At 40.4% G+C, this 27,304-nt stretch overlaps 1 protein-coding gene across 6 annotated transcripts in view; it reads right to left on the reverse strand.

Annotated features, from left to right (window-relative positions):
• FHIT (fragile histidine triad diadenosine triphosphatase) overlaps positions 1 to 27,304 on the reverse strand; it is a 514,383-nt gene that overhangs the window by 67,556 nt on the left and 419,523 nt on the right. For 5 of the 6 annotated variants that reach the window (XM_048957928.1, XM_048957934.1, XM_048957929.1 and 2 more), the window contains one exon: positions 11,344 to 11,412. In XM_048957928.1, the coding sequence (XP_048813885.1) occupies positions 11,344 to 11,412 (69 nt within the window). Of the gene's footprint in view, positions 1 to 1,509; positions 1,732 to 11,343; positions 11,413 to 27,304 lie in introns of those variants that run through there. The other variant, XM_048957933.1, reaches the window with a different exon arrangement.

Below are 27,304 nucleotides of genomic sequence, written 5' to 3' on the forward strand. Positions count from 1 at the left end.
AAGCATAGCAACAAGTAATTGAGTTTCAGGCAATCTCCAAGGTGGCACTTGGTAGAGAAAGCATAACCTGGCATGATGTCTACTTTTCCTTTAATTACATTGCCCTAATGAGCAACTTTCTTTACTCTCAGCAAATCTACTTCTTGAGAAGAAGCAACAGTAATAAATGAGTGAAAAGGATCGTGAGGTAGTGCTGCAGAAGAAATATCAGGAGCCTGAAAAGACATTGTTCAAAGTAGTGTAAAAACACCAGACAGTTCTCAGCATCATTGTTTATTGCACTTAATAGGGGAGTAAAGGATCTTAATCGACAGAGCACGTTACGTGACCTAGGAGCTGCCCTTATTCTACTGCTGTTTCACTTCTACATGTGTTTATGAAAGTGACCCAGAAACACGATGTAGCTGATACATCAATCCAATGCTCCTTTGCTCACATGCAGCAGAGGGCAATTCTGCTTCATGCCCTTGTGCAGACATTAAGAAGAGAAAACCACATGCCAATAACAGCCTACGGAGTGTCAATACTGCTCAACGTGACCAAATACAGAAGGATAAAGAGTCATCCAAGTTCTCAATGTTTCTTAAAGCACACCCCAGAATATCTATTGAGTGCCTTAGGGTCACAGCTCACGCAAGGAAACATGATCCTCATTTGCTGGTTTAGTCCATGTAGCCCTCACTTTTTGTTTGTTCAGAGATTCATGAACATATCTGCACTCAGTAGCTTTACCTCTCTCACTCCATAACTTGACAGTCTTCCTTTACCTCCCTGCATGGCACCTTTAAGTGCTACTACTTAATGCACTCACAGAGCTGGTAGAAAATTTAATTAACATATGTATGAAATACTGTCAGGTCTCCAAAACCAGGCACTTCAGATGTAAAAGTGTGAAATGAAATTATCTTCAAATAAAAAATTTGAAAGTGCCAGTGGAAGCGGGCACCTAAGACCTTAAGTGTTTATGCAGCTTTATGTATCGTTATTTCTTCAGTAAGACTGCCACAGAAATGGCAGGGGTATGGGAAGAAAGTATGTTAGCACTTAGACTCCACTCATAAATGCATTAAGTGCAACAATTTTAGCAAGAAAAAAAAAATATCAGGAAAGCAAAGTCCCTTCTGGGAAGCTAATCTCAATTACTGTTCACAATCACACAGAGAAAACACTGCGTAACTGCCATACTGTACACGATCTGGCAGTTGTGTGCATTTGCCACTTCAAAGATACTAATGTAATGACCGAGGGGAGATTTCTCCTCACAAAAAAAGAAAAAAACTGATTCTTCAAGAAATCTAAAAATAGACCTTCAATTAAGAATGATTTATTGCAATACCTCCCCGCTCCCATAGAAATCACAGTCCCTACAAGCATGTTGTCAGTACACAAAAGTAATTTACATTCACAAAAAAAAAAGGGGGTACAAATTGTTTAGTTGGATCTGCTTATGTGTTCAGCTCAAATACATGAGCAATTTTTGCAATTAAATTCGGGAAGAGGGTCTTAGTCAGCCTAGTTGCACAATGCTGCAACTACCCAGGCGATGCGAGACAAAGGCTGACTTCCTTCTTTGCTCTCCCTTATTGTTGGAACGCCTGTGCTCAGATGGCTGTAATTAGGTTGCAACTCAGTCAAATGGGATTTTAAACCTTGGCTTTTCTTGAAGCAGTAAATTCAGCTGCAGAGTGTGGACAACAGTAAATGCCTTCTCCATTCTGCTGATTGCAAAAGCTGAAATTTGAGAACAGTGCTACACTATATCCTGGAAACAATTTCACTAGCTCCCTGCAACACCAGGAGGCCTTTCCACCCAAAAAGCAGCTCTTAACACACAGGGTAGTAGTCAGAGGGGTAAATTTTCTATGGAAGGCAAATAGCAACAAATCTTTTTTAAAGAACAAATCATACCCAGCCAGTAACTAATCACGTTTTGGAGAAGTTTCATGTTTGCTCCCCACGGGAACACTTTAATCACCTCTTTTGAGTGACATGGTTGGAGGGCATGGTGGTGATGGTTGGACTGGATGATCTTACTGGTCATTTCCAACCTTGATGATTCTACAGTTCTTTAAAACATGCAGGATTTTGAAAAACATACAATTCCACAAAGAATGAACAACTTAAGACTTTGTGATGACAGCAGTATTGTAAGGCTCACTACAACAATCCATCACCTCTGTGCGAGAGTTGAAGCTCTCCACTTCCACTCTGCTGGGTACCTTGTGGCCCAGGGCATGGAATTGTGGTCATTGTTGGGGGAAGGACCCCCCTACTCTGCCTGGGGCTCTGCAGAAGAGCACCTGCCTCTGCAGTGCCACCTAACCTGAGTGCAGGGTTATAAGCACAGCTTAATAAATTTGAGGGCTAGAGAACAGTAGGAGAGAGGGGAGCAGATTCTCATATCATCAGGAGGGAAATAGACTTTTAAAAAGCCAGTTGTGCCTGTGCACAACAATGAAGCTTTATGTCTATACAAACTGACAAGTCAAATTGTACTCCTGGGCCCAGTTCTCAGCATCAGTGCCATTTGATGGTGATAGCTCGCCTCCTGCTTCTGCAGCCTAATGGCTCTGTCTGCCAGGAAGGGCATGTAGGATGATTAAAATAAGCATTAACAGAACGGCTTGGTGATTAGCTTTTTTTTTTTTTTTTTCTCCCTATTTTTTTTCCCCTTTCACTCTTTTTTTTTTTTTTGTCTCCCTATTTTTTTTCCCCTTTCACTCTTTTTTTTTTTTTTTTTTAAACTACAGAGAGTTTTGGACTGCAAAGGACTGCTAAAGCCTTTTGTTCATTAGCTGTGAACTTAACAAGTGTAAATTTAAAGAATTCATTTTCTTAAAACCAAGGATTAGAACAACTGAGGAAAACCACTGCAACTTAGCACTCAAGTCAATCCTTAACATGGAAATGAAACAATAGCGCTTACAGTATTTAAACAAAACTAAGTAGCATATAATTATCCTGATGCTGTCAAACTATATTTTCACCATAGTGCAATGATTTCTTAAAATTTCACTTCTGAAATGGAAATGAGCATGTTCTTTTCCAGTACGAGGACATCTCTGCAATCTTGTTGGACCTCTCTCACAGCAAAAACACCTAATATCCACTCTCACTTTTCTTTCTGCCATCAGCCTTCTTCCTCCTGTCCTAACTGCCTAGTCTATCACTGGGTCTGTCCAATGGAGACATGAACACTCAAGCCAGTGACTGCCCCATGTACTTGCATCATCGAGGCTTAAATGAGCAGAAATTCGAGCAAATACCTCTAGAAGAGCAAGCCATTTGCCAGCAGTATTTTATGCCAAGTAATTTTGTACCTTGGTCTTCTTAAGCCCCTCTAAACATATGGTAACAAAGGTATAGAACATGGCCTGAATTCTATTTGGCAGTAAATTTTTTTGGTAGCATTTTAAATTTATGAAACTGAGATTTGCCTACAATAAACTCTGTAGTATTTTTTGCCAGAACACAAGCTGTAATGTAAAGTGTTGTCTCCTACAGAAGGAGGTGAGGTGTTAACTGTGAAACCACAATGCGCTGGTAACAGAAAGGTGTTGCTTTGAAGCCTCAGGGATGGCAGTTTATATTTCAATGTTGTTAACTGTTTCACTGATTACTGTACCAGAAATACTGAGCAAATGTATGACATAATCACATCTTGATTTAGCCGCATGCCATGCACTTCTGTGCAGAAAAAGGAGGCCTAGAATTTCCCACAAACACTATATTTGTGAATAAGATCTAGATAGCTCTGTTACCTGAGAGGAAACTTTGCTACCCAAGTGTGCAGGAAGCCAATCACACAGAGATGAGACACTGATTTATTGCAAAGCTAAGCAAACTTGTGTGTAGTAGTCTTCCGCAAAGCCAGCGTACCCCAGGAGATTCACAATGCTTTTTTTTTTTTAATAGATATCCTTATCACTTCACCACCACTTTAAAAAGTACTTTTCTTCAATATTCATAATTTTCACTTTTATTTCCATAAACATGTATTTATTTAGAAGTATCTAAATAAGTGTCTGGGGAACCTTATTGCAACTCAAACTGCCAAGTTGCCATTTCAGTTTTGGAAACCATGAACATTCTGTTCTCCATTTGATATTTTAGGACTCCATTTTAGGCAGTATTTTTCTAACTCCCTTTAAGTTCAGCTTCCTTTTGTATCTTTATTCTTGCAGAAGAAAAAAAAGATAATGGAAAACAGTGGGCAAATACATAAAGGAAAAAGCACACTTTTTTTTTCCCCACAGAACAAACAAAAGCAGAATGTGAGCACATATCTGGAAAGCTTATTTCTTATAGATATATATTTTTTCACTCTTTTGAGTCAAAAGATAAATTAACTTGACCTTGCAGATATTGGTAAACTCATCCCATCAGACTTTTATTTACTTTCTCACCAAGGAAGAATGCTTGGGTCCGTTAATATACCTCCACCTTCATTCAGAAAAGCCATATTTAGAAAGTGAGGGATAGCGTCAGATCTGAATCACTGAAGCTGTTGATTTAGTGCTGGGCAGGTCAATGAAACTGTCAGCAACAACCAGCTCAGATGGTGTCACTTCTAGCTACGTGGTCCTTGAACCTGTTTTAAATCAATCTGATCCCTCAGGGCAGCGATCTGCATTTGGAAGAGAGCAAACAAAGTGATCTTTTCTTGGGGATCACAGTTTAACACCATAGTATCTTTAAGTACATGCATGCGGTCAGAACATTGGATCCTGTTTAGCCACAAAATACAGTCCTACGGAGAAGGTACTCTCCAATTTTCTGCTCTTAGCAGAACAAGTTGAAGAAGTAATCTGATGCATCAGATTTCTGTGCAGTTTCATCTAGAGGTTACCAAATAGCTGCTCCCATGTTCTGACCCTTAAGCAGAATGCAAGGGAGTATTTCATTTCTAAGTTTATGGCATCATTTCAGTTCAGAGAAGAAAAATCCCTTTTTGGAAACTGCCATCTCTCTGATAGTTTTGTTTACTTTGCATCATATCAATTCCAAAAAGCTGAGTATGTAGCATACTAATGGGGCATGTTCTCCCCACCAGCAAGAATTCAGCTCGTGCATCAGGTGATAACCAGATGTCTGGAGACAGCTTTACCTCGGGGACTGGGAGTTGAAGAGAAGCACCTGAGCAGCTAAGCAAGTCCAAGCACTGACAGAGCGAATGGGCCTGAGAGACCGTGTTCAGTTTAATCCCCTTATCAACAGCTTGTCTTTGGTTGGAGGCTCTACATCACTAAGTAGCTGGCCAAGGAAGTACTATCAAGGACACAAAAGATCAAATACTCCACAAGCTAAACACAGTAAATATGCCATAGTAGGAGCCAAGAGCTCCTCAGTAACGCGCACAATAATTTGTCTGTTACATTATAAGCTAAATGTAAGTGACTTCTGGATGCTGGTATTTTCTACCTATGAGGAGACCTTGCGGCAGGAAATGGTAGGAACCAGCAAGAGAAGTGATGAAATGGAGAGAGAAAGTTGGGCTGGAGGACAAGACTACGCAATGATACAAAAAATGCCAAATCTATACTACCTTCCAGATAAAGTCTAGGTATAAAGGGCATGTGTATAATCATGAGGAATGGCTGCCTAACTGGGAACCTTCTATCCACTCCTAATATGTTCCTATAGCTGGACTGATTCCACTTCTTTAGATCTGAGGGAAGATATCAGAGAATGAAATGATTCTCCCTCAGATTTGACTGTGCTTTCCTGCCATCTTAAGATATGTGCTGCAGCACACGTGGCATATAGGAAGGTCTCAGAGATTTCAACTATCAAAATAAGAAATGCTTTACAAGGTTGAAAAGAGTAGAAGATACCACAAACCGTAGAATTTCCATCTAGGGAGACATGCATGATGACAGGCCGTCTTCCGGTATTCCTGCTAGATCCTGCTGATGAACTTATTTTTGTTTAATGCAGGTTGGGTGCATGCAGGGAGTACTAGCAGTCTCCAGGGGATTTCAAATTATAATCACATAAAATCTCATGGCCCACAAATCCAATCATCTTGTTTGACTCAAAAAGGAAATTCATTTGTTGGAAAAATAATTCCTTTAAGGTCAACTCAAAATGACTTTTTGTCAATTCAGGTATCAAATTCAAAACATAATTATTCGCACAGCTCTAGCTTCTACCACAGTATTCTCAGTTGGAAACATTCATGCACAGTTAATCTGACTTGCCCAGCTGGAGTCGCTGCAATATCACAAGAGACATGAAACAACTGGGAAAGGCTTATGCTCCTTGGCTACCAGAAGCTCCTCTGATGCTCTGTCAGTCAGAAAGAGCAACATTGGCAAGACCAGGATAAAATCCACAGCCTGAGAAAGAATGAAAAAGAATTTATTTGCTGCTGCATCAGAAGAAGATAGGGAAGTAGACTTGCACCTGGGGAAAAGAGAGGCTTTTTTTTTTTTTTAAAATCCAATTTAGATTCTGTGCTGCTTCCCTCCTTTTCCATGAGCTTACTCATGCAGGGCTCAAAGAAAGCAGAGTCTGGCCCCAAGGGAGTTCAGATACAGCAGACTGATCTACCAGCAGGCTACAATATGTTCCCAGAAGGTGCAATGTAATTCTGAGGCCAAGGAACAGCCTATTAGCTCTGCATGCTATTAATTTTCATGAACAGTTCAATCCAATGCTCACAGAAGCTGTTGGGCATCTTTCCATTTTGTCTAGCAGGGCCGGGATTAGGGCTTATTTATCTTTTCATTCTATACCTTATCTTTAATTGTGAAGCAGTCCTAGCAGTTTAGTGCAGCTCTGCACATTTCAAGCCCTTCACTAGGCTCTGTGCCCGGCAGCACATGAGATGCTGTCTACAGGTCAGAGTGAAGGCATGTCACAGTCAAAGCCACTCATGAAGAATTAAACTTCAGGCTTGTCTGACTAAACTTCTCAATTCAACAAAACTCCCCAGTTTTGCCAGGCTGAAAAGCAACCCTGCAGGTTCTTGAGTCATGTGCCAAAACGCCTGCTTCATCCTCTCTGGAACTGGAAATGATTACTAATAGGTATTCTTGCTGAAATGATTTAACATAATGTGCTGAATGAGATCACTAAGTCCAAATATCTTTCTCTAAGTGATTCTCTTACTGTGTGCCTGAATGCTAGAGGGAAAGGACAGCATGAACTGAATTCTTTTGCAGGCTTTTGCATTTAACAAAACCTCCAAGTTACCACAGAATTCACATTAGGAAGTTTCACCCAGATTCATTACAAGAGGCCCAATGAAGCACATCTGCCTGGCAGGCAGCAGGGGATGGGGAACGAGGGTTCAGGTCAGCCTCTCTTAATCAAACTTTTCCCTTTTAGAGCATTTAGAGTCTAGGTTGGGAAATAAAGATGGGCAAGAAAAACAGGTAGGCATGAAACAAAGCTGTGAGAAAACAGCACTCTTTGCCTTGAAAGCATAGCCCTGGATGTGTTATTGCTGTTGTAGGCATTACCTACATTACAGCAGGCTGCAACCACCAAGAGAAACATGGGCTTTGGGAAGGAACATGGCCTGGCACCACAAAATGCAGTGCTACATAGCAGGGCACTCAGTGTTCTGCTGAGAGGCTGGGCTGCTCTCACCCATCCAACTCTGTCAGCCTCCGAATTAACTTATTGAGGTCAGTACTCATAACAGCAGTATTGCAGACTTGATTCACTCTTCCTCTCTGAGAAGGCCCAATACTCTCTGCCCAGTATGGCTATTACCTGCCAACCTAAAGGATGATGAATGTTATTTATATTGCAGTAATGGCTAACCACTCCATGGAGACTGGGGACAGGCTGTGCTATGGACTTTTCAAACACGCACGGAATGGGAACAGCCCACAGATGGCTGAGTGTATTAAAGTGCTGAAACACTTCAGGGTAATGTTCTTGAATGCTTTGGACACGGTGACCCCCAGCAGTCAGCACAAGTGCTGTGGAGCTGCTACAACACAGGGTGCTGTCCTACAGTAAAGATATTCATAAATAACATGTTTATCAGTTATTGTGACGTGCCCTTCCAAAAGCAAAAAATCCCTCATTTTCTTAAAACATGCAACTCCTTGATGAGAAGACTTTTAAATTCTTCAATTGATAAATTAAAAAAAAATTATATTTCAAATGAAACAGAAAAGAGAGGAAAGAGATTCTGATTAAGTTTTCCTAATATTTAGCCGTCAGTTTTGTCATATAAGAAAAATTTATAAATAAGGATTACTCAAGGTGTAGATGAGAAAAGTGATCCAACAAGAAAATATGAAGAACCTGAACCTATGAAATAAAATATCAGACCAATTTAACTTGGACTTGTGCACTTGCAGGATTAGCTTCACATAATTGCAAAAAAAAAAAATGTAAGACCTGAAAAACCATGCCTTTAACTTTTCGTTATGGTGAGCCCAGAGGGTGGATAGCTAACACTCCCTAGGAAATAGCTTCCCAAGGAATAGCCCTGCAAAGATGGCAAGGAAATAAATTAAAAATATTTGATGTGGTCTTTTTTACTGTTAGCTGCTCTCTTGGTCTATTAGGAAAATCATCCGGTGACTTCTTTCATATGCATCAATGTATTGAGATCTAAAAGACTAAGGGATGTATTCCAAGAACTGTGTCAGAGAAGGTGTCATTGAACAGGTTTAGGACCCCTTTCATTTCTTTTCCAATTAATGTCCCAGTATTGAAGATCTAAAAATATATTCAGAAACTAGTCGGATGGCATTTGTGTCCGTCAGCAGCCTTATCACAAACCAAGTGCTAAAGATATACCTTACCTTTAAGAATACCCTTTACACGTTACAGTTCTAGATGAAGCTGTCTTGGAGCTTTATTGTGAAAAGCCTGAAGATACCAGAGCCCAGTAAACACTTTACTAAGCAGGGATCAACCACACAGTTTCTTTTTCTGTCTTTTCAGCCAGCAGAATGGTCACTCTCAATCCAAAATGGGACAAGTAAATCACATGGCAAGAGCCTGTGAGTATTTTCTAGCTGTCTCAACTGTAGAAGTCTCCTAAGAGGACTGATATCTCAACATCTGGGCATTCTTCTTCCTGTCAAACACTACTGAGCAATGGGATTTGTCAACAATCTGCTCAGCATATACAGATGACAACTGCAGAGTTTGGAGAGCTCAAGGGCATTTATAGATAGATAGGGAATTGAGATAGATGTGTTGAACTAGGACAGAGACCCAGAATCTGTGAAAATTATACACAACTGCAGTACAATTTCTACCTGCAGTAATTAAACCAGACACCATGACATGCAAAATTCAGGCCAGGTGTGCTTTGCAATTACAAATATTGTTCCAGAGATGCTAGCAGCCTCAGTGCCACACAATATGAAGAAGAGGAAAGATGTCTGCTGCCTAAACCACAACTTTGTCTATCACTAAAATATTCAGAATGAAAGCTTCATTTACAAACAGGTAAATGAACAGATTGTCCTAAGCACAAATTTCATGGATGATGGATTTAAAGGTCTTTCCTGCACCTATATCTCACCTAATGGTATTCTACTGCTTATAGATTTTCAGTCTGTTGCTCCACCATGACCTACAAAAACTTCCTCAACATTTTAAGAAGTCTTGACTAAGAGATGTATCTTGGTACAACACAAATGAATCATAAAAAAAACCTTTTGCCTTACTGCAATTATCTCCAAATAATTTCTCAGCTATATTTTCAATAATCCGTCCATTTTTTATATTTTAATACAGATTTATTCACCACCCTTATGACAGCATACTGCTTAAGGCCTTCTACCCTCCCAGTCCAGTGAGCGACAGAATTTGGCATCAAATTTCTACAGTATCAAATGCTGTAGGTTTTTTTCCTGATAACCTAACTGTACAGTGAAATCTGTGGTCAGATGCAGTCTTTACAAAAGCATATGTTCACTCTTTGGTATTCAAGAGTAGCTGTTTAGACTCTGAGGCTATGTTGTTCCACTGAAAGATATATTATCACATCTGTGTCTAAATATTTTTGCTTCCTATGTCTGCTACAAGTAACATCTACAATTGCTACAGCTGAAAATGACAAGATAAAAATAATTTCCACCAATTTGTCATGCCTTTTGCATTTAAAAACACTAAATGTATAGCCTATTTCATTAACATTTTTGCTTTTTCGTATTTACATGTAATGAGAAATAAGCACGTTAAAAATAATAAAACGGCATTGGAAAAATGACAAAAATGGAAACAGAATTTGTGGGTTGGTGCAGAATCGAAAACCACTTAACACATTTAAAAAGAAAAAAACATTAACTTCCAAGTTGCCTCACTTTAATGCTGTTAAGTACAGCACTGCATAGGATGGCCATCACGTCCTGACATTTGATCTGCTTGCTCAGCAGTCTCATTATGAGGTTATGTTAGAAGGGTTCTCAATCTCTGTCTTTCATGTCAAAAGTAAACATGTTTTCACCACCTTTGAATCAAGTCAGAGAATCATAGAATCACTAAGGTCAGAAAAGACCACTGAGATCACCAAGTCCAACCATCATCCCACCCCCACTGTGCCCACTGCCCATGTCCCTCTGTGCCACATCTCCACATTACTTGAACACCCCCATGGACAGTGACTGCACCACCTCCCTGGGCAGCCTCTGCCAGTGCCTCATCACTCTTTCTGATAAGAACTTGCTTTCCTAATATCCAACCTCAACATCCCCTGAAGTCATTATAAAACTTCAAAATATACATATTTTTTGAGAGTGGCGAGTTGTCATCATGGATATATCACAAAGGAAACAATACAGAAGCATAAAATGTCATTAATTCTTCTTCAAGCATATGGTATTGCAAAAGCACTGAACATGTTTACATTAATTACTTTTAAAAAGAAAAGGAGATGTCACATTTGAGATGGAGGATCCTACCAAGCTCACTGAGAACCACATAAATCTAACAATAGTGAGATTTTTTCCATCAACTCATTGTGACAGCTGTCAAGCTGGGAAGAATTTTTTATTAATACCAAAACAATTGTGCACTTAAACAAAAGCCAGTAGTTCAGTCACAGCTTATGTCCCCAACTCTGTCATACAATCTGCACATATATAGATATTACATCTATAAGCAAAGTTGCTCTTCAAATTTTATTTTTGGGGCTGCAGTACGATGTGCCCAGAGCCTGGGCAGAATCATGCAGAAAACAGGCCAGAAGGCAAACTGTGAGTTTTCAGTACTGGGCTTGGTGTTCAGCACAGGCTTTCTGCAACCAATAAAGATGCAGGGAGCCTGTTAAATAATTCCTCTAAAAGCAAGGCTTGTATCTCTGATGTGTAAGCTTCTAACTGTGAAAACCACTTTAAACAAGTGATAGAAAACAGCCCTTACCTCCTTGTAGACATCATCGTTCCTGCTGAAGTCTCCTGACCTCCTTGGAAGGACATGGACATGAACATGCTAGAAGTGTGAAAACAAATAATGGTTATTGCCAAGATCGTGACTTTCTTTTCCAGATTATCAGCATTATCCTCCACTTGTACCAGTAACTGAATAGAAGTCCACAGAATTCCACATGTTCCATAAAAGCACCTTAACCCTTCAGAGATCATAAAAGATGTTCAGGACAGTGGATGAAGGAACCACTAGTATATTACAGAGACCATGCAGGTAGAATGGCTATCAGAAGACACATTCTGGGCTGTACAGCACTTCCATTACAACATCTTTTGCAAGATCAGAAAGAGCTTAATATTTTGCTTTTCCTCCCAGGAAACTGTAGCCCAAACATAACATATCCAGTGGTGCACCGTGTGGCCCCAAACCTGCAGGGCAAGAGAACTAAAGGTCCAGATTTACAGAGCCTGAAGCATAAGCATCACTCTCCTGATGGCAAAGCCATTGCTCAGTGTAGCAGCGCTAAGGGAGATAAGTGGCACAGGTAGCTTTGCTTTCCAGCATGGGGGTTATGTAAGGGACAACGTATTTTCTCACAAATGCTGATGAGATATGGGGAAGAGGAACAAAAATAACAACAAGCAAGCAAACATGTCACTTTGATGTTTGTTACTACTACTATCTTTTTTTTTTCTTAAGAGATTACAGACCTCTTCATGCCAGATAGGAATTACACAATTCAAGATTTTTTGTGACTCAAAATCTACTATGATTTTAAAAGAATCCCTGAGAAATCAAAGAAATGCTGCTCTGCTGCTCTGCAGTGACTTCAGCTACAAAACTGTAAATATTTTTTTTTTTTTTTTATCTTTTCCCCTTCTATTCTCTGTATACACAATAAACTGAATTTAGATAGCTTGCATCTGATTCAACTTGGTGAGTTGGAATCAATTGAAATCCATGAATCCTGCTAAAACGTTCTCAAATTACAGCTCAAGTCTAATAAAGACAAAAAAAAAAAACCTTGACCAAAAAACTTAGTCTATTTGTAAAAAAAAAAAATCTAAACACACCTATATCATGCTACCTTCATCTACAAGAACATTTGTTCAGTGAATAAAATGAAATCACAAGGATGTTTCACTTAATGAAATAGTCTGAATACCACTTGTTTTTCTTAGCTTATCCTAAAGAAACCAAATATGCTACTCCTTAAACATACCATTATCCACAGCTTTCAGCACATGCAGCCTAGAGATGAGGATGCTTCTTGAGGGTTAAAAACTGTTTTTGAGTAATACATCAATGATAGTGTTCTGATAGTGTATTATACTAATATATCATGAGAGCGATAGCGTTCTTGTGATGTATTAGTGCAATGTATCATCTGAACATCACTGCTCCTCATGACAAATGACTCAAAATCACAAGGTAAGTTTAAAGATGATCTTCGAAGCCCCAGGCTTCGAATTTGGCTTTAGGACAAAGAGAAGCTTCCAAGAAAAACAGTAGTGAAGATTATGGTTTGTACCAACAATGTGAAATTTCACCAGCACGCCCCACCTAAATTTAAACAGATTTAGATTTAAAATTTATGTATAAAACTACAGAATTATCAGGTTTTTTTCCTCTTCTTGTACAAGGATTTGATACCATGGCTACAAATACTACTTCTCAGGATTTTCTCTTGATATATATGGAGACAGCCTAACGTCAGATATCAACAACTATTATGTTCCAAAACTTACATGCACTTAGAGTCATTTTTACCTTTGTGGCAAAATGTTTCAGGGTACACACAGGAAAAGCAAACAGGATGTGGCTCAAAGCTTAAAGCAGAGATGCTGTACTGCAGACGCACAGAGCAGCACAGCAGGTAACAAATGAGCCTAATGTGAGCTTCTGCCCCAAATGGGCTCATGTGATCAGCATGAAAAAAGGAGAAGAGAAAGCGCTTATGAGAGCATATGGGCCACTTGGCATCACTGGGGACATTCTCAGGGTTTGTCACCTTTACTACATGCATTATGTTCTTACACAACACTCAGCTGCTCAGATAAATCTGTCAACTGTATCAGAAAAATCGGTATTTCCAGGTCTGAGGTAACTACAATCAGTTATCAGAGAGCAAATTTTTCTGGACATTCTAATTATTTTTCTTAATATTGTTCATGGGATATACACAAATCTGAATTCTTCCTATCATTTATATAATAGAAAAACGCCATGAATAGCAATTATGTCTCAAGGAGATTCCCTCTCCTCAGCTTTAGGAGAAGAAAGAAGAACAGAGCAGAGCAATGGTTCCCATGTGGGAACCACTCATTTGCCATTCAGCTGGTGGCTTCCCCAGCTTGGGGTGCTGACATTGTTCTTTAATTGATCATTTTGCTCTTCACTGTTATTTTTTTTTTACGGCTGAAGCCAGACAAAACAAAAACCTGCAAGTCCAAGAGACATTTGCAGTTGACTGAAATGTGTCAGTAGATACAAACTAAACATTTGGCTGTATATATTTCGTTTAACTGAACAAACAGATTTAGGCAAATCTTCACTCAAAACACTATTTGGAGAAGAAAAATCCAAACACTGTCTATATAAAATGTCAAAATAAAGCATTTCAGCTCTTCCCTGTTATTGCAGATACCCTCATGACTGGTGAGCAGCATTCCAGCAGGCTGTATTCAGTCACTGTTGATTGTACTCCTTTTCCCTCTCCTAGGAACTGCTTTCCCCACATTTTGCATTGTTTTGATTAATAAGCAAGAAAAGTGACACACAACAACCAAAACATTCACATTAACAGACCAATCAATATGTGTAAAAAACATGCAGACACGTGTTTGCATTGCCTAACACGTTAGCTGCCATTCCCTCCTCTTGTCAGACACTGATGGAGAAAGCTGTGCACCACTACAGGAGACAGGCATACTGGATGTCACAACACAGGGACATGGCATGATGCACCCAGGTGGTACATCAGGCACACGTATTTTGACATTGGGTGGTCAAATACACCTGAGTCCCACTGGCTGCTTCTAATACCTAGGAAGAAGAACTTATGGGAGAAGAACTTTCAAGATCTTTACACCCAGACTGGACAGAGAATTAGAAAAAGTAATTCGAGGAGCAAATCTGCAGTGCAAAGAGGTGCTCTCGAGCCAGAGATCCCCACATTCCCAGTGAGGCAGGGGCGCTTGAGGCCGCTGCTCCCAACACTGCTGAAATCTAGCAGCAACACAAGCATTGGTGGGACTTCACATCTAAAGTTGATTTCCAATGAGTCAGAGTTGCAAAACACTCATAGAAATCTTGACAAAAAAAAAAATCTCTGCAGGCTGTTTTGTTGGAAGACAAACAAACGCCACACATTCACATCATGTGAGTTTTGCTTCAGCACTCAAGGCCATAGAGAAAGCAATGTTCTTAGTTATGGCTGTTTTTATACACTGAATTATGGTCGAATAATCAATGTGTCACCACTGTGCTAGATGTAAAGCAAAAATATCAGGCAAAGATAGACAATGAAAGATTTCCTGAGTAGACCAGAATGGTGAAGATCAGATGACCATGCCACACACCACAGGGGAGAACATGGAGATCACCTGCAATAATTCATGAATATTATGTTGTGTTCATTCAGCTGCTGTGCTGATTAGTGAAGCAACAAAGCTCTGCTTCCAACAGAAAGCAAGATAATAGCCTTCATAAGAGCTCCCCAGCACTCACCCTGGGACTATTAGCAATACATGTTGCTATAGGATGAATGCATAAAGTCTGGTGGTGGATCACATAATGCTGAGCACAGGGGGTTGCCAAAATGCTGGCAAAAGGACTGACTTCCCTCAGCTGCAAAGGCAGCACATGGCTGAGCTGTGTCTTCAAGCAGCAAAACCAGATGCCTTTCATCAGCTCGAGCCATTCCCTTGTCACTTTTTGGTTTTCATAACAGAGAAAACATGTGGGTTTCCGTAGTTCTGTGGTAAAGCAACATCAGGAAAGGCAGTAATGTGGGGCCTTTCAGGGGAGATCAGAAAGAGTGAGCCCCCTTGCACAAGCAGGAGGAAGGGAAGGAAGGACACCAGTGATGGCAGGCTGCAACATGGGCTGGCCACAGAACTCCCCCCCTCCCCCCCAGTCAGCTGGTTCACAGGGAAAAAGTACTGAGGCATACAGATAACACCTTATTTGCTGCAGAAAGTCCCCTGTCCGTTGCAGAGACATGGGCTTCATACAGGAGGCTGAGATAATGCTTCTTCTAAACTACCAGATTAACTGTAGAAATTCCAAACTAATAACCATTCTCCAAGTAAGGCTGTCAGTGGGTGATAAAGAAAATCAACCATAATACTGAGATAGCCACATGAAAAATAGGGCAATTTTGTCCTTTCTGTAAACTGGGCTTCTATGGAGCCCTTGTTTGCTATTCTTGATTAACTGCTCAATTATCCCTGTTAGAAAATTATTCTGCAGAAAGCCCTGCCTGTATATCCACAGCTCATTAACAGAAAGCACTCCCTCTGCTGTCTGCAAAAATATATCACATCACCCAGATGCTAGCAGACTTGGTACAATTGCTTTTTCTTTGTTTTGTAAGCCAATTTCTATGGTCCTTGACTTGCAGACCCTGGAAAGGACATCTTCATGGTGAAGCAACTTTTGTTCAGTGAATATTTTTGAGTTCTTGATATTTTTCCTATTCCCAAGTTGGTTGGGATGGAAAAACATATGGAAAAAAACAAGTCCTATTCAACGCTTTTAAAAATTAAATACAAAACAGTTTGTATCAAAATATTCAGTTTTCACAGCCTCCAATATTATTGCCAGCATAAATTCTTCCTGCATATTCAGAAGTTATAAGTTACATAACGCAAGACCACTTTGAAAGACCTACTATAAAAAAATCAAAAGATAACAGGAAACTACTTGAAACACTTCCCTACAAAAATGTCCAGTTCTTCGGAATTGTCATCTTCCTTTACTGCAGTAGGCTGCACACAAGATGCACACATGTGCTGCCTTCTACCAGAACAGCAGCTAAAGCATTCTGGTGGTAAGGGTTGCTATAAACCCAAGAACACTGCACAGAGTTATGTTCTCTCACAACACGTTTGCTATGGCTCCAGTTTATTAAAGCACAAAACCAAATCCTGCTTTTCTACCAGCACAAGTAATGTAAGGATACGATACAGACAGAAAGGAGCAATACAGACAGGCAGACCAGACACCACCAGGCTGACACACAAAGGAGCCTTTTGGGATCCACATGTGTACCTCTGTGTGGCACAGCACTGTACATATAACCTAGGAGGGAGTAGAAGCAGCTTTGCAATGATCATCACCAATGCTTTTGCCATGGGTTTGTCTTTTGGATTATATCAAGATACTTGTTCAGTGCTGAGAACAAGTACTTGGGAAAGCAGCATAACAGAAAGAATTTGTGAATATATCAGAAACCAAACCAAGAGGGGGACTAGCAACAAAGTACATCTTCAAACACACAGACTGAGGAATGTGCAGATTCAGCATCCTCAATAAATAATGTATCTGTCAACCACAAAGTTTTAAAGAAATGAGCTGTGAATGAGCTGAAGAGAGACCTAGACCCAATGCAAACATGCGCAGGAAGATTTTTAAAGCCTCGTGAGATCTGAGGTTATAACTTCCACAGCTGAAGGCAACTTTACCATTTACGTGAGAACTGCCAGCCTGTCCCTCCAGCCCCAAGGCTAAGCCAACTGGCACAATAAAGATGATAAATAGTCTTTTCATTGGAAGTGGTGCACCAAATAATTTCCTGAAAGGCAGTATATAATGAAATGGAAATAAAGGTGGAATGATGCTTCTGGACTGGTATTTTCTGACCCCTAAGCCAGTCTCTAATTCCAGGAATGACAGTCCCCACGTGTTGGTAGGAAGGTCAGGCCAAGGACCACCACCACCAGTTCTTTCCCACATGCCCAGCAGCTGCAACTTCAAACACTGCCCTGAGAACCAATAGGAAGAACTACATACTGACCCAATCAAGGACACTGAAACTGCCACGCAATCACGTCAGCAATAATAAGACCATAACACTGTAAGACCTGCACAGCAGCATCTGTTCTAAAATGCTAGAGAACTACAGAAACAACCCTAAGCCCTGGCAGCCCCTGCAGAAAATATTACTTCCATTTTGTAGATGGGAAGGCTGAGGCACATACCAATGAAGGTGCCACAGGGTTGGGAACAGCTGGTGAGCACCTGCCTTGCTGTTCTGCTCCTTCATCTTCCTTTAGGGTCACTTTGCCCAGGTGTTTTGTTGCAAATTTGTTGTTGTTCAGATGCAAATGAAATAGCAATTGTATTTCCCTTCACCTCTGATATTTAGTTAAGTCTTGATAAACGCATATTGTTTTAACACTTGTGATACATATAATTAGGGTTCTTTATGTTTCAATAAAATGTTCCATAATAAACATTTACTGCTCTGTGAATAAACATTTAAATGAAGCTCCTAATGGGGGTTACATGTTTTGAAGCAGTTCATGGCTTTGCTGAAGTCTCTCCCTATAGTTAATGAGAGTCATTTCCATAATCTGTGCATTATTGCTTAAGCCTTCCTTTAGGAATATTTTACAAAGTAAAATTCTGTGAAATATTATCAGCCAAAAGAGAAAATGTTAAGAGGATTATCAAATTGTCCCGTTAAAGGGACAGTACAAGCTTTCATTTTCCCTGTGAGATGCTAACATTATAATCACATAGAATCTACTTAGTAATTATCACGCTGCTGCAGTGCATTATTACTGTGTTTTTCCCTCAGAGATCCAGTCTAAATGAAAAGGATGGGAGACCCTGGAAAAGTCTGATTTGAAGGGAAGTATAATACTACTTCAGTTTCTCAAATAAATAAGAGTGAGGTTTGGAAACCCCCAGCCAGACCTTGCAGATACCAAGAAAGGTTGAGCCCCTTGGAGGAAGCAGGGGGCTGCATGTAGCTGTGTGCATCTCTGTACAGTTTGTCCCAAAATGTCAGCCCTACTGCTGCGTGCTTAACACCCAGAGCCCCAGCCCATTTTTGCAGAAACTTCAACCCATTTTCTCACCGACTCCAGTAACTGCAGGGCTCTGTGCCCTGGGTGAGATATAAAGTACATAGAGGTCTAGGGAAATATTATTGTTGGAATACACTGGGTTTTCAGTTCTCCAGCGTACCTGCAATGATACAAGCACCTGTAAGGTATTTCTTCCATGTGCCTGAGTACATTTGAAGAGACCATAAAACTGAAATATATCTTCTCTCCGCTAGCAGGGAATAACAGCACTGCAGCAGTAATGGCCTACTCCTCCTTTAAAGCAGGGGGCAGGGAAGAACTTGGAGGAAAAATGAGAGACAATAAATCAGAAACGGATGTGATGGGGGGAAAGAGGAGGGAAGGAAAGCTTTACATACTAGTTTCTTACTCTGAGTGGGAAATGATTCTAATTTGTGTGGTTATTGTCCTTTTAGACAACTGTTGCAGCCCCATTCTAGGATCATGAAATGTTTCCTGCAGAATTAACACACTGTCTCCCTTTCATGAACTAAAGGTAGAAGAAAGATGCTAATGTAAGGAGAAAGAAAAGGTTTCCAATAACAATAGAGACCAAGCCTCCTAACACCCTGTGAAGGATGAAATGTATTCAGGCCAGGGCGCTTTCCATCACCACATCTATCAGTGTTAAGGGAGATTTCTGAAGCTCCGTGTTAATACTGAGGCACTATAATACCCTAAAGGACACATTCCCCAAGAACAAGCATTTATCTGTGTATACATACAGTATACACAAGACTGTATTTAGTTATTTATAATATTAAAATTACACATAGCAGGTCTGGATTCCAAAACACGGCTGTTTTCCCATTTTACTGCCAAATACGCACATTCATCTCTAAGGCTTAGCTGCTTCAGTTAAACCTTTTAAATGTAAATTATTTTGTTACAAAAAGCTGATTGTGGGAGTTTTAGTATTTCAAAGATGGTAATTTATGTGACTGGAACAAAATAAAACATTCAACAGAAACAGAATTTTACTTGATCAGAAACTTTTATGTTTCCTTACAGCTTTCTTTTTATATTTTCCTCCTGCAGCAGTGGCCTCTGTCTTTCAATTAGCTTGAAACAGAAGATCTTAGATAAAACCATAATTCAATGCAATTTGCATGTGTGTCATCCCCAAATTCACCTCACACTTAATATATTCTTAAGCTGTTGATAACCGATTCCTGCAATCTCTAATGCCGCTACTCAGCCATTCCCCCCCCTCAATGGTCCACTGAAGTCTCTGAGATGACAGAGGAAGCAGAACCAGTCTGCAAGTCCTTCCTCTTGTAATCTCAAATCATTTTGATTGTATATTCAGTGAGGAGCTTAGAATCAAGAAAGCAAGTTTTGACGATTGACCATATGACTCCAAGACAATTTTATTTTTCATTGACTTACTTCCTCCTAGCACTGTTGAATTTGGGATACAAAATGGTTTTGTGGAAGTAAATAGCCTCTCTGAAAAAACAATACTTCCTAGGTCACCTATCCTATTACTCAACGGTACTGAAATCCCTGTAATGACCTCACAGTCTCAGAAGCTACTGGGTCAACCCTTGCGGAATAGGGCAGTATCAGCATCAACACAAGTCACCTTTGAATATTCTAACAACCTATGCAAGTTAATATGATATTATCCCAGGCTAGCAGTGCAAAAGTATTTTCATTCTTGATTTCCCAGGCACTTTTCTGCTCAAACGAGTGGCAAAACTCCTAACTTCAGGTTAAGTCCATTATTTGAAGAAACCCGTCAAAGAGAGGAGTTAAAAATGGCAAAGTATATGCAATACTACAAACCTACAAAATAAAGTGCTTTTCACAGTCTTTATTCAGCGTGTAATTTGATATCAGATTAGAAAAGGTGTTTGAGACAAGGATACTGACTTTATTTTACATGTAAAGTATTTTTTATAAGGTTTTGCATGGCATCAAACACATCATCCACCTAGTAGCTCTAGTGAATGGCAACAAGAGCAGTGCTGATAGCAAACACAAAGAAACTCATCTTCCACCCAGTGTTTGCCAAAACAAGAACTCAGGTATTTTAACTTAGAAATTCAATTACAGAAATGTATATTGATTTAATCTTTCTTCATATTCATAAGCCAGCTAGAGAGAACAGCAAAGTGTTCTGCTTAGTACACTTTCACTTTAGTATGCAAAAATTACCTTTGTTGGAAAAGGAGCTCTTTCAAAATTGCGTAAATCCACAAATTCCTTTCAGGCAGAGGTCTTTGGCAATTTATGATTCACACTGGCATTTGCCAGGAACCCAGCTGAAAACACCAGACTTGCTGTCCTGGAGACCTTTCAACAGACAGTTTGTCCAAATGGACTTCGACTGTGACTAGCAGGCCATATGGGCCGAAGAGTAGCAGAGGTGAACAGTTTGTGATTACTTACCTAAGTCATTTAACCTTCAGAATTACAATTCTGCACACTCTACCACCCAACAGGAGGCTGTACAAGCAGGTGAAAAGATAGATGTCTGTTCCTAATGACTGTTTAGGAGACTGCTGAGCTCTGGTCTGTGCCCATGTTGGTTCAGTTCATTAATGTAATTAACCAACAATCAATCTTTTTAAATTAGTTACACAAAAACAGCTACTGCCAGATCAACTGACATGAAAGTTAGGTCACACTCCATTTCTGCACGATTTAACATCCACACTGGAACAGAATACAGGGACTGGAAGCATCAGAAACTGGAGCCAAATTCATTTGAAGCCCTACAACTTAATTAAAGCATGCAAAATCTGTGCAGCTGGCTTGGTCATATTTGCTCGGCCTTTCGTGCTTGCAGCTAAACACCTTGGCAATAAGAAGAGGTGCTCAGAAAACAAAAGACAAAAAATGATGTGCTTGAAAGATACAGTAGTGAAGGAATGTAGATAATTTTGAACAATGCAACTATATGAAGGGCTTGAAATTGGAACTTGCTTCCGCAGTTCACCAGTGGCTCTGTTCACAGAAACATTTTAGATGGCAGAAGAAAGCAGGAGCTGAAGCTGCTGTTTGTTCCTGATCCCTTTCTGCGGACTAAGAAAAGACCAGCAAAGCAAGCTTAGCTTTCACTGAACAGAGGGTACCTCAAAGGGTTACAGAACAGTTGTGTCATCAGCCTCTGCACACAGATCTGCTGTCCTGGGATCAGAGCTGAAAGCAGCTTATAACAGGCTCACAGATGCCTCCCTCTTTCTCCTTCCTCCGGGGACTGGGAAAAGGATTTGGTTGGCCTAAACCTGCTGCAACGTATCATCCAGAAGCACTGGCCAAGGAGTTGCTAAGGTGACCAAATCCTGCCCTGCTGCTCACCAGCCCAGTGTCAGAGGGACAGGGCAGGGTAGCAGCTCCACAGCCTGGTTTGGGCTGTGCAGGCCTTGCGCTGCTCAGCTGTAAGCCATGCTGAGCACAGGCCCTGGGGGAAGCAGCTCAGTGACCACTGGCTGTGTGAGCCACAGCCAGGCTACGAGCAGGAGCCCACACTGCTGGGTTAACTTTGCCTGGTGGGCACAGAGCATCTGCCAGCTCAGTGTGGGTGCCGTCAGCCTGGCTTGAGACTAATAGACAATTTCATTCTCAATCTTCTAAGCTGAACCTGAACTAAACTGCTTTCCATTACCCCAAAAGGACAGGTTTGCAAGTTTGCCTTACGCTTGACCATTAAGACAGCAGCTGGTCTCTTTTAATCCCTTGCACTGACTGAGCTGATCCAATTGCTTCCACCAGGCCTAACACAGACAGCACAGCTGAGCAACTGTCATGAAAGTGGGTTCATTCTCCTAAAAACACCTCGAAAGGGATGGGCTTGAGTCTCTTCATGATGTAGTTCTGCAGGGGTATGGCAGCACCCAGGCTGAGAGTCTGCAGAAGGATGAGCACATCCCTTTAAGTGCTGAGCACCTTTCCTCCTGTTTGCATTGCATGTGGCAGTATCAGTCCTTCAAGTCAGAGCTCCAAACTCCCCTTACGTGAATGGTAAGTGAAACACTTACCTGGACTTAAAGCCATGAAACCAGGCAATTGGGCTGCATTTAAGATTTGATATTGGGAAAACTCCTCTGGAAGAGCAGTCAGGCACCAAAGCAGGCTGCCCATGGAGGCATCATCCCCACAGGTGTCCAAGAAGTGTTACAGATGCAGGATCAGGGGATGTGGTTAATGGGCAATATTAGTGGTGGGCAAATGGCTGGACTAGATGATTTAGAGGTCTTTTCCAACATTAACAATTCTGTGACTATGATTTTGATGGGGTTTAACAGAAAAAGCAGGAAATGAGGCAAGGAGAGAAGGAAAAGGAGGATGTTTCATTTATAACTGCATGTAAATTAGCACAACTAGAGAAAAAGGCCTCTTTTAGGAGACCAAGGAATGTGCAACCTGTCACTTAGCACTCCTCACCCTCCACAACACTGCTGCCAAAAACCACCACAGTGCCTCTGGAAATAAGACTGAAGCAGACATAAGCAAATTTAAAACTAATAATAGCAGGAAACTTTAATGAAACTCCCTGAGTAGTTAAAGCAGCTTTCCTCATATAGGATTTTTTAAGCTTTCATAACTCCGCGCTCCCAAAGAAGTGACAGGCAGCATATTGTCACTTTGTGCATCTCTCTGAACACACATGCATCTTTTCTGCAGCATACATGTAACAGCAAAACGCAAGGACGCCTTGGGAAATCATTTATTCATTACCACAGTGATCTGCCTATGCCACTGCCCCATAATATAATGATATACAAGCTGCTAATCACCAGTGGGCTGCTTCTGTGTCCAGAGGACCAAGTTACGGGACCTGGGAGAGCACAGCTTGTGCCCCAGGGGAGACCACAGGTTTGGATCTGCCTCACTCCACAAACTGAGCGGGGAGCTGAGCTGTTCATGGGTTTAGTATCCAGCATCACTGCCAGAGTGAGAAGCAGACTGCAATGCACGAAGAATACAAAACAGAGACCTAGAGGGCAGGCAAAACTTTCATAAATTCAGCTCATCTACCAACATTGAAGGAATTACTAATCAGAGAGAGAAAGCTACAGAAGTTTTAACATTAATTTTACTTTGCCATGGTGGCACGTGGCTAACACCCTGACACCTTGCCATTTACTGCAAGAGAGCTATTTATTTATGTAACCTACAGCTCACATTTAAATAATTAGTCTGCCTGATAAATTTTAGAACTTGCAATCTGTGTGCTACATTTTCATAAGCACAGCATATTTAATGCAGGTCCATTTGTTTAACATCTCCAGCAACATATTAAAGAGTTTCAAGTAATTAGAGTTAGCCACTCCAACTTTAGGCCATCTACAAGTTTTTTTTTTTTAAAAAAAGATATGCTAATTGTACAGAGTGAAGTAGCTGCTACAGATATGTTGCCCACAAGCCTAACAAGCTATGTTCAGAGCAATATGAGCCATCCAGGAATTAGCAAATCAGGTCAGATAAAAGAGGACTTGATCCAAACTTTCCTCCCAACTTTCTGTGACTTCCAAGAATCTGAACATTCCCTACATCAGACTGCCATCCTTAAGTTTCTTTCAGCCTACTAAGCATAAGGGCCCAGCTTCAAGAAGCACTGACAACTTGTGTCTCTCTTTAGTGTCTGAAGCTCAATGCTTCCTTGTATTCAGATACCAGAATAACCCCTGCAAGACCACACATCAGAGCTGAGTGTCTTTTACACCACAACACTCGCACTTCAGGCCAGTTTTCTAGAAAGTAGAATAACACTCCTAGGATGCTATTCTGAAAGCATGAGTTTTCATTCTTCTGTAAGCAGCAGCAGAGTTGCATAGGGATGCAACTAAGGAGGTTCTCAGAAGAATGGTTCTCCCTTCCAGAAAAACCATTGGAGTGAGCTTGATCTTTGTTGCAATTATTTTGACATTGTCAGGTGAGCTAAAGCCCAGTTCTGTGAATCACATCATGGCAATCCCACAGCACCTCAGCAGAATAGCAATGCAGTAAATAATTCTTCATAGTTCAGATGGTATACATGAAAATAAACCTGAATTTCAGCTTAAAATTTGAATCAAGGAACCTGAGGTGAAAGCTATGAGAAAGGCCACTGACACATTCCTGCCACCTCAGAATTTACTGAACATGACCCAAACTAGCTTGTAACCAAGGGTGTACAGAGTGACAATTAGACAGCAACTACATATCCTAACAACTAAAGCACAAATTCAGATATAAGTAATGTTTACTTGAGAGCTATTCTTCACATACTTCCTGTGAAAAGAAGCTTGTTTATTTGCTTCTCTGGTAACTGTTGCTCTTGGGCCAGATCTATAGACATGAAAAATTTAAGTCAGATTTCTGAAGTCATTCTACAACCAGCAGCAACTATGACATTGATGCTTCTTGTCAGATTTTCAAACCATTTCAGTACAATTCTAAGAACTTGCCACCTACATTGTGGCCAGTTTAGAAAACCGTGTTTCATCTATGTTAAGCCTCCACGAAAACGTCTACCCACATGTCTTTCCAAAATGGTGCTTAGGCACTTCAGAAGCTTTTCTAAGTTGAACTATTTTGGAAGCACGTCAAAGTCCTTTGCACAGCAAGTTATTTTCCTGTTCAATCCATACAAAACTAGAATTAACCCTAGCATGCCTGTTTATCACAAAATCTTGTAGAATCACATAGCATTAATCCCAGGAAAGTAAAATGAAGTCAAGCTCACATTTAAAAATAGAACTATGCAGACTTCCACTACAGTAACATAGCTGCTAGGAATATTTACCTCTGTTTTTCTACCAAGCTCAGTCAAGCAAATAAATATCCTCTTGCTACTGCAACAGAAAAACAGAAGAAAGCAAGATATGGTAAAAAAAAAAAGAAAATGTTGATAACTCCAGCAAAATATGCTCTTATTAGGTGAGGTTTGAATGACAGGAATATGTTGTCCAAGAAGAACTACTGTGAGCAATGACTTTTGGCAGAAGGTGTTGGGGGGATACTGCATGAAACTGGAGTACGTTTGGAAACCATCCTTTGTAATTAGCAGCTCCCAAAAAATGAAATCAACACAAAACCCACAGCCAACCAAAGAGGTATTTCAAAACAGCTTCCGAAGCTGTGTTTGACAAAACCTGTGCATTTCTGAAATGCTAATCAGGTTGCAATAAACTAACTGATCAGGGAAATGGCAAGTTACATTAGGCCAGCAGGCGGTTTCAGTCTGAAAAGGTTTAAATAGACTTGTTAACATCTGCTTGGGGTGCAGCTATAACAAAGTGATCTCCTCTCCTTGTTTAAGATTTTTGTTTGTTTTAGATTTTGTCTTTGCTAGTTTTATGCTTTTCCAGTTCTGACAATGAATTTTGTATCAGAGCCCTGGGGAAGCAGAGCAGACTTCAGCATTCACAATCAGCAAAAGTAGAAGATCATGGCAATGGAAAGGCAGTTTAGTCCCCGAGTTGTTACATTCTTTCAGAAGCTTTTCATCTTATGAATACAAATCTCTAGAAATTCCCTTCACTCGAGGATTTCCTTCTTTGGGTGGGTGTCTACTCAACAAGCCACCGTTGCTTATTTGCTTATACTCTTCCTGCTACCTCACTATGTCAGTGAATCAGTGAATGAAATCAGTCCACATGTATGTAAAATTAAAAGCAGGTCCCCAAATTCTGCAATTCACACTTGGTTCTACTCTCCTTCAAAAACACAGATTAACTCAAAATGTATCAGTAGGGTAATAGATTTAACAAAGCACTGAAACATTTCAAGTATTCTTAGATTCCTATCCTATTCCCATTGATTTAAGAAACAGCAGCAAAAAAACCCACAACAGCACTATTTAATTAGTCAGAGTGGCTCTTAAAAGACATTCCAAAATGATATTTCTCAGTCTTATGTTACTTTGAAGCTTTTGTAGTGCCAGTTGCTCATAAAACTTGTTCTGCAGAAAAGGATTAAAAATATGGACCAAACAATGGAAGACTAGCATTTGACAACCATTAGTTAATGGAAGCCTTCTTAGGCAATGCTTAAAAATACTTGCTTCCATTTTAAGCCTAATATTTTTAGCACTTTGGAACAAGAGCAAAACTCACTAAGGAAGTCAGGATGACTCTGCTACATGGACATCTAAACAAAACTTCCAGTCCTAGCCCTGAAAAGAAAACAGAAGTGCAAAGGGCAAGGAACGATCACATTGTCCAAACTAAAACTAAAGGACTTGCTTGTGCCAACCCAGTTTGTTCACCAAGATACCTGCATCTAAATTTAGCTTCCTAAACATTTGGCTTGTTTTTCAGAGGTGATGAATGCCTGCAGCTCCTGTAGGTTTCAGGTACCCATTATTTGAAACATTTAGCCTTTAGTCTTCGACTCAGGATAATTGAAGGATTTAACATTTCAGAGCTAAGAGGTTTATCCAATCCAAAGTGCCATACAGCTGCAGTTCCTAGGGATGACAGATATGACACACAAGCAACTCAATGGCAAAGCAGGAAAAGATGATTATTCCGCAAAGTGCATGCACTTGAAAGACAGACTAATGACTTCTTAAGTGACATAATTTAATCCCAAGACTTCTCAAACACAACACTCAGGTTTTTTCTTCCTCAATTGCTAGAGTGCACAAGGAAATTTTAACTGTATTACTGCTGGCCTTCAAAATACAAAAATAAGGTGTGTCCCAATAGATTATATTTGCCAACAACACCCCTACATCACAGCCAGGCAGGGAAGCAAGACAGAAGAATCTTGTCCTCCCAAAAAGCACAAGACACAAACAAAGAGCTTGCAAAATCACGTTGCCAGAGAATGCAGCAGGCTCAGAGACACCTTGCAGACAGCTGTCTGGAGTAGGGATTCTGGTGCTGGTGGTCCTACAGAGACCACAGGAACCCTGCTTACTAGAAAAGCCCCCATGGCTTCTG

The sequence above is a fragment of the Lagopus muta genome, chromosome 11 (assembly GCF_023343835.1).
Source record: "Lagopus muta isolate bLagMut1 chromosome 11, bLagMut1 primary, whole genome shotgun sequence".
Classification (NCBI taxonomy): Eukaryota; Metazoa; Chordata; class Aves; order Galliformes; family Phasianidae; genus Lagopus; species Lagopus muta.